At 38.8% G+C, this 17027-nt stretch overlaps 1 protein-coding gene across 3 annotated transcripts in view; it reads right to left on the bottom strand.

Moving 5' to 3' along the window:
- LOC149932744 (uncharacterized) overlaps positions 1-12222 on the bottom strand; it is a 37773-nt gene extending 25551 nt beyond the window's left edge. For 2 of the 3 annotated variants that reach the window (XM_090156119.1, XM_090156120.1), the window contains exon 1: positions 11836-12222. In XM_090156119.1, coding sequence (XP_090012245.1) covers positions 11836-11896 — 61 coding nt within the window. In that variant the 5' untranslated portion in view covers positions 11897-12222. Of the gene's footprint in view, positions 1-1760; positions 1815-11835 lie in introns of those variants that run through there. The other variant, XM_090156121.1, reaches the window with a different exon arrangement.
- Positions 12223-17027: the final 4805 nt, after the last annotated feature.

The following is a 17027-nucleotide window of genomic DNA, read 5'->3' as shown; positions in this document are numbered from 1 at the left end:
CTCGCCCGTATATTATCAAGTTTACACCTTCGAAATTAAGAATGCACTTTGCAACGTTTCCATTCTCAAGACACGCGTTTGGGATGAGGAGGGGAGGGCGGCTGGTACGAAGGCGTCGTTGTAAATATTTCTCAAAGGGGAGAAATTCCCTCCGTAATAAATAGCTTTGTCGACGTGAAAGGAGTTGTAAATGGCGCTGGAGAATAGCTTTCGTAATTATTTATAATATCCGGGCGATCCTATACCTCGGGTAGATATATCAAGGCGTAGAAGCTAATAATGTCCTTCGTATCGGTGTACTCTCATTTTCGTGACGCCAGGGGCATTAGAGATAGGCGAGCGGGGGTGCCTCACTAAGTACATCATTTTTCCTGGATGAGAAAATAAAGTGGCCTAATTGCGGAAGACACATTTTTCAAGACGACGCCGTCCCGAGAATTATCTCCGCCAAGATGCCATAACCAATTAGCCAGCGTGTTAAATTAACTTAAGAAGCTCCCTACACCGTCCCGTTATTGCTAAGAAAATACACGCCGAAAAAAATGAACCCGGGAAAACACTCGCGCCCACGCTTTATTTATTAATCGCGGAAAAATTTCGTAATCTAATTTTAAAAGTTTCTCCACGTCTTGTAGAGACTGAACAAAGTCACTGTTAAAGGCTTCGTGGTAACTTCAAAGCGCCGCGTAAGCCTAGACGTTCCCGTTTCTTACATCGGGCTCTTAACCCCGGTATTTTATTTTTTTTACTCCGATACGTGTAGATGAAATTGAGAAATTAAGTTCGAGCTAAAAGGTTAAAAAATGGAGAATATATTAATTTGGTGGTTCGCGTTGAAAGATCCGGGAGTCGGCGCGTTTCCGCGAGGTCATTTTATCAGAGATGTATTTGAAGTTAATTAAATTTATCCCGAAGTGAATTATTTCGCGAGTCACTCGGCCGACGCGATCCGGCCGAGTCTAGACGTTCTCTAATATGGAGAGATTCCGTCACCGAATGATTCGCGTATTTAGCTTAAAGTTTGGAAACTTAACTTTTCCAATATCTTTCGAGAATGTAATATCCATTTCATTCGTGATTGTGATTAGAAGCGAGCCTCGAGTCGCCTTATCGTCTTACTAGTGTTTTGCGTCAATACCCCTCGGGGAACTCACTTTGCCATTTCTCTTCGCTTTAGAAAGCCCCATTTGATCTATAAATGATGATGAACTTATACAACCTCTATTTATCGTAAACAAGTTCAATTTCATTTGGAATCGTAATTGAAATTCTTACCCCAATCCTACTGCTCTTACTATACTCAGTAGCGAGTTAAGAAAGGCTAAATATCTACATGTAGTACATTTGGCGGATAGATAAATCGGCCGCGGGAATTTCGGATTGGCCTGTTTCCGGTTGAATTCCACCGTGGTTATATAAATTTGGAAAATACCGTCTATTGCGTTATATATCAAAGTGATAATTCATTAATTAACACAGATAAGATTTAAAACTGTTGTAATAATTTAATTTTAGTACTAATAGGGAGGCATACCTAAAATATCCGTTTGGTGAGTCCCGGGTAAGTATAGAACGGTTAATGTCAAGAATACCACTTTAACGTACATAAACGCAAGATTTGATTTTTTATGAGCATATAATACTAAAAATACGCTATAATTAAACTAAAAAATAATAATGTACATTAAATATTTATTGATCACTTTGAAATTTACGCAATAGACATTTCTAAAATAGATTAATATAACACGCGTAGGAACCTTTAGGAATTCAATAGAAAATAGGCGACATTCGAAATTCCCGCCGCCGATTTAGTATCCTTCCGCTAAATGTACTAGATATTTGGCCTTTCTTAACCTGCAACTGAGTTTGCCAAAATTATCTTATGTTATTTAGTCCATGCGCGAATGAGCCTTCGAGTACTAAGTTGCCATTTGTATTTCCTCGAACATAGTCACTATACTTATGATAGAAACAGCGTAGTGGCGTTGTTTACCATCGAGCTTTTCAAAATGGCGTCAATTTAAAAATGGCGGACCGGATATATATAAAACCACTCGTATCATCGCTTCTAATTATCCGAATAGAACTTAACTTTCACCAATAGATATCTTTTACTGACGTCGTGAGTTTCATAAATAATTGAAATTTTTTATTCATGGCTCCATCTGGTGGTAAAACGAGAAAATGCGATTTTTAATTCATTTACTTTAAATTTGTGTTAAATTTAGCACTCAAGTTTAAATGTACTAGAGCTAATTAATTTTTCATTCAATAACACTAATATTTATCTTACGGTTTTATAATATCAATTGATATTTAATATGATTTAAATTAATGTAAACTATAACGCTCTAGTGTAAGTAGGAGCTGTGGTAAAACTAAAAGAAATGGGGTTGCGTTTAAATTATTGTAAAAGATGTTAAACAGTCCAGGCAATATAAATAAAACCTTCGGAAATTATAGGGAGCTAACACTCCGTAGCTTTGGCTTTGGCCGCCATGTTGGGTAGAATTTTTTTTTTCAATAGGAAAAAGCATGGGTGACGTCGTGAGACGTAGAACTGTTAGCTCCCTATTGGAAAATATTAGAAGTGGTTTATACCTGGCATATAGTGTCGCCAGGTTGTTATGGATTTTTTATTACTATACATACGTCTAGCTCGAAAACATTCGTTGACATTTTGGAAAATGACAGCCAAAGCATAATTTTTTCATTTCTCACTATTTTTTACAAAGCGTTTTTCTTTTGTAAGAGCGTGCTGAGGTTTTAATGTCTAAAAGAAAATTTACACATAAAATATAATATTTTACGAATATATACGCCTAAAGCCCCGTTTTCAATCACTATTTTTCCGAGCAAAAATCACGCTTTTCCGTCAAAACCAACCGCGAGAAGCTTCTCTATCGGCTTTATTGTCGCGAGAACCAGATATCTAAATAAGTTTGATATAGGCTTATTTTTAAATAAAAGCGCGTTAAAAAAGCAAAAGCGAAAAGCCTGAAATTTATCGTAATTGAAAACGGGGCTTAATTAAGTAATTGATCAATACTATAATTTATATAAATAATTTATAATATTATTTATTGTAATAATAACAATATAAAGCCAGATTTAAATAGCTCTTAATTTCTATCATGGAATAATGCATTTTTACTATTTATATTTACATAAAAAATATAATGATATATAAGTATGTCACGTTGGATTTTACCCTAGTGATTGTGGTGTGTAGAGCGAAGGGCAGGTCACTTCCATTTTGTGTGCGTCTTAAGCATACTAAAATGATTAAATCAGGGTAATCAAGATTAAAAATTCTAATCAAGATTGGAAAATCTAATCACGATTTAATCACTTTAATAACGATTTAAACGAGATTTAATTATTCTAATCATTATCTAATCTGTTTAATCAGGATTTAATCATTTTAATCAGATTTAAACATTTTAATTATATTCAATCATTTTAATCACAATTTAATCATTTTAATTACGATTTAATCAATAATTATCGGTTGAATCGAGAATTTATCGAGCGCGGTAAATACGAAATAATAATTCTAATCACATATTAAATTATCCAAATCAGCTCGTTCTAATAACGCACAATTATAATCATTCCAATCACCATATAATCATTCTGATTCTCGTTCTAATTTCTAATCGTGATTTATTCATCACGATTTAATCGTTTAAATCAGATTTAATCATTTAAATCAGATTTAATCATTTAAATCAGATTTAATCATTTAAATCAGATTTAATCATTTAAATCAGATTTAATCATTTAAATCAGATTTAATCATTTAAATCAGATTTAATCATTTAAATCAGATTTAATCATTTAAATCAGATTTAATCATTTAAATCAGATTTAATGTCAACTACTCGGGTCAATAGGCTTGAGCTTTATTAGGGCCCCACTGACCATGCTCGAACTTCATCTCGGGACCCCCTACCTTTCGACAGCCTATGGCCCCCTCGGCTTATGTCTACTCACAAGGAGACTACCCGAGGTGGTTATCACCGATTTTGTTGAAACTCGGGGGTTCGGTAGACCTTATGGTAGTATGAAAGTTGCCAAAGGGAAAAGTTGCAATGGGATTTAGTTTTACAATGGCAATTCAAAATGTTTTTGACCTTTCCATTTAAAAAAGCATGGGATTTTCTCGGTTACCAAAATTGATCAATTTTAGCCAAAATCATTTATCAATTTTACCCAAAATAGGTCAAATTCATATTTTGGGTATGTTTTGAAAATTTAATTTTTTTAATTTTTTTAAGTAAGTAAGTACCCTGTGAAACCAAGAAAATCCCATGCTTTTTTAAATGGAATTTTTTTTTGTTTTGAGAGATCAAAAACATTTTCATTTTCCATGGGAAAACTAAAGCCCATTGCAACTTTTCCCTTTTAAATAATAAATAATAATCAGTCCAAGTCATCTAGCGACTTATAATGCCTTTAAACAGGTGGCCGGGTTACAATGCGTAGGAGGGTAGACGCAAGCCCTTCATGCCACGTGAGCCAACACCTCCCTACACTAACTATTACCAAAAGTAAATATTGAGATAAAGTCTAATAGTGCCTTCAGATTTTACCTTCCACCACGCTTGACATCCTTTTTAAAGAGCTATCGATTACGTGTTTTTTCCACCAATGAAAAAGCACTTTATTCGGCATATTTTCCCGAGAAAAGTAGTGCATTCCGGGGAATTTTGGGATACATTGTTTCGGTCCTCGCTTTCGACGTCTCGAATCGTCCGCTTCTGTTACAGAAACGCTAGCCTAGTATTTTACTTCACGCTCGGTTTTGTTTGGACCTCGTTTAAAGATTTTAATTAGGTGATTAGTTTAATACAGTGAATAAAAATGCCACGTAATTAAGCAACCTTTGACGCCGATTGCAATTTTAAACGCCCCGAAAGTTCAATCTACACAGTGTAATTTTTATTTGAGGGATGAATTTGAAATGAGAGCAAAAGGCTTCAGTCAGTAAACAAACCCGAACCGAAATTTTAGGTGTTATGCTTGTATTTTAAGCATAGTTTATCTAGTATTTGCTAAAGACTTCCATCCATCAACAACGACTCGCAAATAGCTTTATAGGTTACATTCAGTTCGAAAAATTATCTTCATAATTCTTCAACAATGCTTCAATACTTAACCCTTGGCTAGTCATTTTTTATGAAACCAATTAATATGTTCCTTTTCTGGCTTAGAATTGAATGTCAATTAGTAATTAAAAGCCACAAAAAAAGTCTAATTTTAATGTCATTTAAAATTCTTACCTTTTTAAGTTTTAATCCGTTTCAATATTCGTTTTCTTGTAATATATTCCACATAACATAAATTTGTGGCTAGCGCGATATCACGTCATATTAAGCTTACTAAAAGTAAAAGGACTGATTTAAGATACATGTGTATCTATTTTAAAATGTCGTATTATTGTTTTTAAAATGACGTATTTTAGGTTCAATCATATACCTACTTTATATACTTTATTTTGGAAAATAAATTATCAAATTATCGCTAGCGAAAGTTTAATATCGCCAGTGGTGGCGCTAGGGGGTACGCCAGGTAGGCCACTGCCTACCTTAAAATTTTGAGGGGCCCCAAAGAGATAAAATTATTTATAAATAACAATGAAACAATTGCCGATAATGTATTTAGAAATTTTTGAGGTATCTCCTAGTAAATAAAACCAGTTCTGTTATATTTGGACTCGTTTTACTGTTGTTAGAACTTTTTTGTTCGTCATGTACATCACTACTTTATTTTATTGAAGCATTTCGTTGAGAAAAGGGGGGTCCCGGGTCGGGGGCCCATTTATTTGGTTTGCCTACCCTCGCGAAAATTCCTAGTGCCGCCACTGATATCCGCGTATTTTAAAGCGAACTATTTTTACCGCGGTGAAGTACATCGATACACTTAATGTTCCTGAAAAGTGGCGAGGGGGAAGGCATCACCAAAGCCAAGAATTTTTTACCCCTCAAATAAGATGTCGCAGGTCGAGGCGATAGTATTAGACTTTACCTCAATATTTACTTTTGCTATTACCGTTAACCTCTATAAGTTTTTATGGGAAGGGGAAACCGAAGAACTCGGGGGAAAACCCCTTTAACCAGTGGCAATTTTCATACTACCATAAGGTCTACCTAACCCCCGAGTTTCAACAAAATCGGTGATAACCAGCTCGAGTAGTCTCCTTGTCAGACTATCGCTTAATTCGCCACTGATAATGACTATTTATTATGTATCGTTTTCACGTGTATATAGAATTAATACTAGGTATACATTAATTTCTCAAGCGTTAAGGCTTCCTGTATAATGAAATACTCAGGTTTAAAATTGATACAGCCACTACGAAGGTAGTGTCAACATAGTAACCATAATAGTTCGCCTTCGCAGAAATGATTCTTCGCGGACGTGTTTATCTAGGAGAAATGCATTTAAGGGCCGTTCGTGTAGGTAGAATCTATAGGAGCGTCCTGAACGACGGAACTGCTATCGAACTACAGTATCGAACCGATGTGGTTGCGAATGCTAGGCCAAGACGTACATCACTATCTCGTATTGAGACTGTGATCCCTTACGAAAATGGTAGAACAAATTTGATTTTCAACTTGGTTCGGAAATTAAGAATCCAAAATGTGTTATACTTGATCCCAATGTAATAAATACCACTTTATTCCGATTTGATCAAAGTGATTTGATCCAAACAGAATTGTATTCAAACTAGACGTGACTCGATTCTAGTTGGATTAAAATTTTGACATTGAATGGAGTCATTTACAATTTAATACAAACATAACGTCTCCTATATTTAGCCGTCGTCCCAATACTAACTTCGATCAAAGGCAAAAACACTGAAAAGGAAACCTCCCGGGTGAAAGACTGTAAGCTTTGACGTGAAGCCGGATTATTAATGTTACCACACTGAGTAAATCTGTCGGGCCGGTGGTTTGGGTATCTAGCGGCGAAAACGGGTTCCTCTTTTAGATCGTCTTTTTCGAAATTAGGAGCCAAATTGCCGCCAAAATATATTTTGGGAGCTAGGAGTGCGTGGGCTAATCACCCTTTCACATTTCACAAATCTTTAGGACTAAAGCAATTGATGTTGATAAAATGATCATAAATTTTGACGAAATACTAAATCTGACTGCCCACTGCTTCCCATTTATTGGAAGAAATTCAGTTTACCTAAAATACGCAACTAAGAGTCTTTTAAATACTTTTAACTACGATAACATATTTAGCAGGTGATGGATTCAATGCGCGACTCAAAAATTAATTAATCACATAGAGCCACCTAACGACCACAGTTTTAGTAAATTAGAGGTTTATTAAACGTAATTCTGGGAATAAATGTTGAATAAAAGTTGAATTGAACTTTTCTAAGATAAAATATATTATTAATAATTAATTAATTATTAATTAATTAACTAATTAACTAATTATTTTTTAAATATATAAATAATAAATAAATAAGTAAACTATAAAAAATAAAATATATTAATTAACTAATTAATTAGTTGATTAAAAATATATAAATAATAAATAAGTAAACTATAAAAAATATAATATATTTTTTAATTAGTTGATTAAAAATATATGAATAATAAATAATAAATAAATCAATAATAAATAAATAAATAATTAATAAATGAATAAGTAAATTATAGAAAAATATAATTGATTAATTAATTAGTTAATTAATTAAATAATTAATTAGGCATACAGATTAGTTAAGTAAAGTACGCTTCTTCAATGGTTAGTAAAATAAAATTATAACTGAAAAATATTTGCATATTAGCAAAAATCTCTAGCAACCTTGAAAAACTTGGCCAGGTCACTGATCAACTAACACTTGTAAGTGAAAAATTACATTATTTAAGTAAATCTGGTTAAAAGACATCTATTGGTGAAATCTACGTACTGTTCGAATAAGTAGAAAAGGATACGCGAATGTTTGTATATTTGTCTAGTCCGCCATTTTGAAATGGCAACCATCTTGAAAAGCTCTATCATATATAGCACTATAATACATAGGTAAAATGTTACAATAAATATAAATGAATATTAGCTCCGTGTTTTTACCCGAATATCTCATTTTGGGCCAAAGATAAGTGGAGCTAAAACGAACTACCTTATTCAATTCATTCGTGAGCAGCGTGCTACACCTCGGAGAGAAACCGAGATACATTTTAGTATCCATTGAAAATAATTTATTTAAAAAAGGGAAAATTTTGTCATATCTCAAACGTGAAATTTTTACGCTTACAACCTTTCTCTAAAAAATTCATTTAAAAAACTGATGTATGGATTTTTTTCCCCGCGCGTAAGCCTTATTTATATCCTCTGGGCATTAAGGTCCCGCGATTTTGAAAGCCACCGCTACGCGCTACTCTGTATCTTTTGCGGCTTTCATAATGTAAAAGATTGAAAAATCTTAAAGCTAAGATTTTTCCCCCCTCTAAGCTTAATGGTAGACCATAAACCACGTTCGAGGGTTGAGTAAAAAAATCGCTCATCTTTTCCCAAACGAGCCAAAAAAAAGTCTATCTCGTTGCGAGGGTGACCCTTTATTTTTAGTCGCGATGCTACGACGTGAAAAGTATCTTTATCGGGTCATTTTAAACGCGCATTATTGTCTCATAATTAAAATGATGGTTTTCTGCATAATGAAGATTGCGACGTTACGAGTCGAGGGTTAAAGACAGTACCACCTTTCATAAGTTTACACTCGACGCCTTTTTAACTTAACTGACTTCTGATCAGTTTTATCAGTAAGTTTTTTAGAACAACATCGTAATGAGTTATCATCGTTAAGCTTGTTTTCCACTGGCGCGCGCAACGACGCGTTTCTCAGCTTTGAAACGTTCAAACGTTTTTACGCGCGTAAAGAAAATAACATTATGACGCGCGCTAGTGGAAAACAAGCTTAATGAAATCTGACGGGTTACGTTATCTTCCATATTTCAATAGTCAACGACTATTTTTCTACGCTTAATAAACACCGAAATTTACCCTCGCGTCATTCCGCCGAAACTCGGGGGAAATAACGTACGAGAAAACATCTAAAATTACTTTTAAGTTTGGTGAAAATATCAGCTCGAATCAAAAAATGAAAAATCGAAGTATGATGAGGCAGCCTCGTCTCCCCTTCATCCGGGCTCGAACAAACAACCCCGGGGCCTATATACGTTAGAAAAAACTAGTGATAAAGAAGATTCTTATAAGTTTTAGTACGCCGGTTCTTTCAACGTACATCGAAGCAATTTAAATTGTTTCAGTGTTCCTCTATAGTTGGGTGTGAAAGGCAATTTGCGTCTTGCCTTCACGCGCGACCCGCTTTTTCTCTCCTAAAATGGCCTCCATCGCTCAAAAAAGGAAAAAATATTTTTTCTTCAATTTTTTATCGTCTTTTATCTTATTTTCCCAAAGGGCGAAAAGGACACCATTATACCCTGGTAAGGAAAGGGGAAAAACCAAGAAAATAAATTTTTTACGTAACCTAATAGTGAATTCCTTGACGCGCCTCTCTCAAATTCCTCAAACTCAAAAAAGTCGAAAATGGCATTCGCCGAAGTCAAACGCCGCCGCGTGGCACGGCTGAGTGAAATGGGAAAATCTATTAGCAGCGTCCCCGCCTTGTACTCGCCGGTTTTTCGGTCGTCCGCTTCCATTACCGAAAGTTACCGAAAGTTACCGAAAGGCCAACCTCGATTTTACATGGCTAATACGCGAAAGTGGCTGTTCGGGGTTTGGTTTCTCGTATAAATAATAATAAGATTAATGTAGAATTGTTTACTCCGAAGAATCTTTATGTTTCGGAATGCGACGCTATTTTGTCCGTAAATGGGCTGGATTTAAATTGTATTTTTTATCGGCGAATATACTCCGATGAACTGAAGGGAGAAATAATGTTAATTGGATTTGAATCGCATCCCGCAAGTTTCAGTTCTATTTTCTTTACCAACCTAAAATTTATTCATTCGTATAATTCGCTCGAGATTGAATTTGTGTTTAGCTTCGTTGAAAATTATCATTTAAATTCCTTAAACGCTAGATGTTACGCAAACTAACATTCAAATTATTGATAAACTAAAGTAAAGTAAAATTGTTTAAATAAACAGATAATACCATCAATTGATTAACTTGCGCTTATAATACATTCTATTTTATATACACTTCTGATAATATTAATATTTCAACTATATTTCGTTTTCATAAAAAAAAGACTGTTTAAATATGATGTTAAGAAATAACAGTTCAATCAAATTCCTATTTGTTGGTAGACAAAATGTTCGGAGAGAATCGATGTGGAACACCTGCGGGCGTATATATTTACTCTTTCGCGACCTTTATTCCGCTTTAACGACCCTCGAAAACAGCTTTTTACAACCCCATTTTATCCCGTAGTTGAAAGTAAAAAATATTTTTTCTTTAAAGCAGCGTTCAGACTATGTGAAAATATTACGTTTGCGTCGATCGTGTCGGTTCGTTCGATTTCTTACATCGTTCAGACTTCTCAACAGAGACTTTAAATTTTCGGGCGTGTCGTTTACATTTTTGCATTTCGTTGCGCTCAAAAAGTTCATAGCAGACAATTAGCCTTATGTCTCATCAGCGCTGACTCTAGGCAGTGGCGACCTTTAGAACCATCGAAATACTATAACCAATCAGAGGTGGATAAAAAATTATTTCAATTTTTATGCCGTTATTACTGAGGTCTGATAGGATGAACAATCACTTCTTGTGTTAATCTATGTGCAAGGTTGGTTCCTTTCTGAACAGTGAAATGAACGAACCGTCGCGACCAACATAACCGAAACGACACGACCGATGCTAACGTAATATTTTCACATAGTCTGAACGCAGCTTAAGGCACTTTTTCGAAGCGACCGAACAATAAAAATCTAGTGATAGAAATAACCCCGGTATAATGCGATTTCTTTTTTCCTCTTTTCCGAACTCTAACAAAGCCTTTCGAAAGTCTACGCGCTCGCGTTGAGAAGCGTGGTGCTGAACCTCTATAATATCGGGGCCTAATCTTAAAGTTTACTAGGAAAGCTTTTGTCAGTTCAATCAAAAGCCAAAAGACCTTATAGTAATTCTCGTTCGGATACAACAAATACTCGACGTTATCCACCATAAGGACGAAACACAATAAATCACTTAGTTTCAATTTACACCGGTGGTAAGTCAGGGCTAAGTGCCTTCTCGATATTTCCTTCAATCGAACGTTTTTAGTAATTAAAGGGCTTTTACAAGGAAATTGGTTTATCAAGGTTAGCTTCATTACGACGTCTTAATCAAGACTCGGAATAGTAAAAATTATAATTTAGTACCTTGAACAGATCAAAGGCTAGTTTAGTATTCGTTAAATCGGTCTGTGTATATCAGATTTATTAAGCAAATAAAGCTAATTCTTCGTTTCCTAGGATTGACCTTACCAAAAGATATTTTATTTTTATAAAAAAAAGGTATGTATGAAAATATTTTTTCCTCATACACCGTTATTTCTTTATCTCGTGCTTTGGCTCATATATTCCTCATCGTATGCCTCAAGAAAAAAAGAATACGCCCACGAGAAAGCCCCTTCCGCCATCTTAAGCCCTCTTAAAAGCTCCGTAACAACATTTTACGACCTAGTAGAAATCGATTTTTCACTTTGGCCATTATCATCATCTAAAGAGCCCCACCGGAAGTTATAGGGATTTTTGAAATATCATTCGCGAACTAACCTCCAGAACCTCTCGCTTAATGACAAGAAAATAATTACGATAACAATTGAACGGAACGTCCATTGAAAAACGTGGCGTGTTTACCAACCTTCGAAAAAGCAGGGCAGGACGAGTAGCGTCGATAGCATCCAACAAAGCAGACGACGCATGTTGACACCCGGAAAATACGTAACGTAATCGGGGCGAAAATTCGCTTACGGAAAGCTGACGACGTTCTCGCCTTCTCGGGTTCTCTTTTCAATGGGAAATGTTTCGTTACATTTTCTTTTCCTCTTTCTTCTATATTTTTTATCTTTATGGGGGATTTCGCGCGGATTTTTCTTGGCAAGTCTGTCTATATTTCGTTTCTTTTAACAAACCAGTCGACTAGTACGGAGCTGGATTGTAACGCGTAAAAGCTGTATTCGCGGGGGGATACTGAGCAGCTTCATCTACGGGCCTTCAAAAAGAGTCGAAAGCTCCGCCAGCTGGCTTCTCCGCGAGGCAACTTCCTTCTGAAGCTCCTGGTCCCGGCTTCTCTAAAGCATCCGAATAAGGAGGGGGGCGACCTTAGCCCGTACCCCCCTTTTGTTACAATGAGAAGAGGAAGGAAGGGAGAGAGTGGGACGTGTGGGCGGCGAGAGATCTCTCCACCGCGCGTATGTATCCCTCCGCTCCTCCCGTTCCCGACGCTTTATATTTTTACCCTTAACAAAAGGATACAGGCTCGGACAATGTGAACTTACCGCTTGGAGAAAAAAAAATATATATATATATATATAAAGTAGAGAGCGAGTGATTCCCAAAAAAGAATGAGAGAAAAAAGACGTTATATTTATAACTGTAGAGAGTGAGATGGTGTTGGGGTCCATACCGCCGTGGAACCGTGTCGAGGAAACGCGAGAGAGTAGTTCCACCGTATATATATATACTATGTAGGCGTCTTTTAACGCGAAACTTTTTCATTCCTAACTCAATCGCATCTGTTCTCGCGGCTTTTGAACCAAATAGAATTAACGAACGGAGAAAAATCGTATCGCAACCTCTCCCCTTTCCGTAACAGTTATGTTTAGGGAGGGGAGTACCTCGGGGTCGAGGATTAATGGACACCCCTGCCCCGCGTTCTCCGCGCGCAGTCCGCACTCGCCACGCCACGTTTTTTCAAGCACTGTCAGCTAAGAAAGTAAGACTGCGAGCCGGAGTATATATACCGTCGATGCGCTTGTTTCATGCTCTTACGCCTTTTCTAGTCGGTTTTATACGAGGAGAAAGATACTTTAGGGAGACGAAATGAAAGTCCGTTCAAGCACGTTAGGTTATATCTGAAAAACAAGTAATAAAACACTGAGAGAAAAGTCCATTTCAAAACATAAGGCTCACCCCCCCCCCCCCCCCCCCGACGCTGAGTAAAAGCTTTCCAAGAAACGAGAGTGCTGGAAGGGGGAATAACCATCGCTTTCTTTCGCTTTTATTTCGAGAACAATATAATGTAAGGCGGGCGGGGGGAGCGAGAGGACTGCCCCAACTCGGCATTTCTTATCCCTCTAAGGGTCATTTTTACAGACAATATCGAACGAGCGCGCGCCGCTCTTCAGATCCCAAATAACAGTCGAGATAATTATAAAGTTTCGGCAGACGAACTTTTTCTTTGTTGTTATATTTCGGATCTTTAGACGACGTAGACGAGTCCCTTATTATAGTTCGAGGCGCAACTTTTTGTCGTCCGTCAGTCCGCCTCGGTTACGGAAATCTCTTCCGAAACTTAAAACTCGGCACGAAGTCTGAATTTTCCCATCAATTTCTGGCAATAAGTAATCCGGAGTTTTCGGCGAATACGCTCCATTATGCGGCGCTATAAATTAGTTTGGAACTTTTCTCGCTCTCCTCGCGTCTTCGTAAGAATTTTATAACGGTGAATGGTATTAGAGGAGGGATCCGGGCAGTTAAGTTCGGGGCCGCGAATACCCCTTCCCGCGTTTCTACCCGTACTTTATAAGATTGGTTCTGTACGGTCATTTTTTCGTGGCGGGAGGGGAAGGCCGGTTGCCCTTTGTTTCTGCTGGAAATGAAAACTAAAGAGGTCCCATTCTCTTTCCGCGGTCCGATTTGCATATATATTAAATTACTTCTACTGAGGTTTTTCCCCCTCCCCGAGACTTTCGTCTCTTTTGAATGATTTTTTAGTCTCTGGTGGGCTCTATCTAATACCGTAAGAGAACGGAAAGGCTGGCGATCGTAAGAAGGGGCCCGCCAGGGGGGGTATGTTCGCCCAGGAAGAAGCCACGATGGTGCGGTTTTGGCCCGAGCTTCCGAGATAAGCCTCAGCCATTTCCCGAGTTTACCCAAGAAAGAAATCATTATTGCACGCGCAAACACGAGGCCTGCCCTCTTCTCTTCGCGATATCCTTAAAGCCTTTCAATTTTCCAGCCTTTTTTCCATAAAAGATATATGAATTTTCCGGCCGTGAAACTTGAACGCTTTTTCTGCCTCCGCTATTTTCGCTACTGGCAAAATTTCGATACTTTTGACTGCCGAATGCGTTTTATTCTTCCACCAGTTTTTGCGTTTGTTTTACAGTTTTGTTTTTATATATCGTTGCCCTTTGGGAGCGATTGCGAAAGAAAAATATAGTTTAGTATCCCATACGGGGATAAAGTAAAGTGGCCGCGTACAAAGTTGAACGTACACACAGGGTGATTCATTTTCGCGTCCCTTTCGTTGAAAAACACTCTTGCAAAATTCATGGAATCTGGGCGTATAGAAGAGGCCCTAAATGGGTTAGAGAGTGCAATAACTGGTGGCTTTACCGGGGAGTCGGGGTCCGGCTCTTGTAACCCATAAGGGTGGTGGTGCACTGGGAGGTGTTAGCTCTGATCAAATGGTCCTATCTCCACCTCCGACTTCGGTCAGGTTTGGGCTGGATACTGAGCTTCGGCTCAGGCTAACGGAGAGGGTCCGTGCAAACTGGCCGCCTCGGCGGATTGGGTAGCCTGCTTTGGGGCGGCGGGCGTCCGTATGAGGGCACGGCGGTCCTTTTTCCCGGCCTTTTGGAGCCCCACCGGGATCTCCGGTGCCAGCTGTGCCGGGTTACTTGGGCTGCTGTACGCTCGTCGTTCCCCTTTAGGAGCTCTGTCCAAAGGGTTTTACTCTTTACCTGCGTAGGTAGGGTGTCGGCTGGAGTTGCTACAGCATCCACTATTAATCCCACTGCTGTGTGCGAAGTGGGAATTGGTCCACCCATTGCTGCACCTTCTGCTGGGTTGAGTGGCTCGCGTCAAAGGTGCGACCATCAGTAGTAGGGTACTACTACCCATGCTGGATTTGTCACCTGTCCGGGCTAGGTGGACGCTGGCGTAGGGCACTATGATGATAGGCCTCCAGTGGTATGGTCTCTGTTACTAGGTAGACCGGGCTATAAATTCTGACACACTGGGCGTAGAAGACGATGTACCGGGGGCTATTACGTAATACGTTAAAGAATTATATACGCTGCGTAAATTTATTCCTCTATTCGGAAGGTCTTTTAAAATACCTAAGAGCCCATTGATTGAAAGTAAACGAGCAAACAACCTCGAAGGACTAAAGTCTCTTCCTTTCCTTATCAGTAAAGAGCGAGGCGGGAGCAAAAAGTATGGAAGAGTCGGCCAACCCTTAGCCGTATTTGAATTCGCCGTGATGGATTAGCTGTCGCGTACCGGCACAATTCAAATTTTGCCCCTCAGCGGCATCTTCGGGGTAAAAACCTTACTTTAAATAAGGCTCTGGCCAAACAGAATCGAGAGGAGAAAGTAATTTTAACAATGGCCTTATTGTCGCGCTTCCGAAGTGAAATTTACATTTTTGAAGAGAGGAAATATAGAACGGGTCTTTACAAACCGAAAAACCGGTGTATTCCCTTCTTCTAAATAACCATTCCGTTAAGAGTAAGTCGTGTTTCATTCTTATCACTCGTCAAAAACGCGACGCGTAAATAGGTTAGAATGTCTACTAGCCCCTGTAGAAGTGCTCCAAGGTTGGCACACCGGTGTTCAGGGTGAAGCGCGCTACCAGGCGATTATTCCCCGTTATTATTTTTTAGTGTTTTTTATAACCATATTTAAACATCTAAATACCACGAATTATATCATATTAATTTTGTAATAGCGCTAATGGTGATTTATAAGTCTTTACGTTATAAAATCTAGATAGATCCTACGGTCTCCCACGCGAGCTTACAAACCGAATAAAATCAGGCAAAATGTCCCGAACACTCGATTCTAATCTACGGCTCCCGATATATTGAAGTGAGTCACTTGGGTAAAAATCGAAGCGGGACCACCTCTCCTCCTTTTATTTCAATGGCGCGTCATTGGATGAGGGATCTCCGGATGGAGAAGCGGAGATGTCTGGAACCCCCCTGTTTCTTTTCCCAACTTCGGCGCAGCCGTGTAATGTAATCGCGGGGCGGGCGGGGGTGTCATATATATCTCAGTATTACCCGCGTTTGTCGCTGCGGGCGATGGAGGTTCTATAATCGCGTGTAGTTTCGTCGGCGAAAGTTTGTTCAATCGGCAGAATGTGCAAATCGCACGGGGCTGCCAGCGGAGGCAAGGCCCATCCCAGCGGGGAAAGAAAAGATTGTTTTAGGGCCGAATTGGCTCCAGCCGCCGCGTACGAGATCCCGTCAGGGGTTTGATAAGCTTGTTTTCGAATTTCACGATGGAACGACGTCCTAAACCAGTCGTGCGTAAATAGTTTACCATAGGTATAATTTGGTCATTGAACGAGTGCTGATAGAAGAGAGCCGTTCTTCCCCCTCCCTCCCCTTTTATGACTGCGTAGTTCAGACCGAGACTCGTCGCGAGCGTGGATAAGGTAAAGTCGGCTCCTCGCTCCCACCCCACCCCCCTTGCCCCCTCGTGGACGGAATCGTTTCGAGTGATTTTCGAAGCCCGGGTATAGGAGTGACTCATGACGAATCGTTGTCGTAATAAGAGGCACGAAATCTCTGGCCCTGCAGGGGTGGAAGGAAAAGTCGCCATCGGTCCATTCGGACTGTCCAAATAAAACTTCTTATATAAATCTCGAGTCGACACACGAGTATAGTGCGGTGTGTGTATGGTGGGCAGACGGAGTGGGTGCGGAAGAAGAGATGACAAACAGTAGAAAATATTGGGACGGCTTCGACACGGACGGGGAGAGGATGGAGCCGAGATATAGGAGGGCGGGGGTGGGCCGGCCGGTTCTTGATGGCCAGGAAAAACGAGCTTCTTCTCCTCGGGTGGCCACGGAGATATAGGGAATTCAAACGACGTTTGCCA

The sequence above is a fragment of the Leiobunum rupestre genome, chromosome 8, assembly GCF_980474605.1.
Source record: "Leiobunum rupestre chromosome 8, qqLeiRupe1.1.hap1, whole genome shotgun sequence".
Taxonomy (NCBI): Eukaryota; Metazoa; Arthropoda; class Arachnida; order Opiliones; family Sclerosomatidae; genus Leiobunum; species Leiobunum rupestre.
Note: the sequence above shows the minus strand (reverse complement) of the source record. Positions and strands in the feature narration are given on the sequence as shown.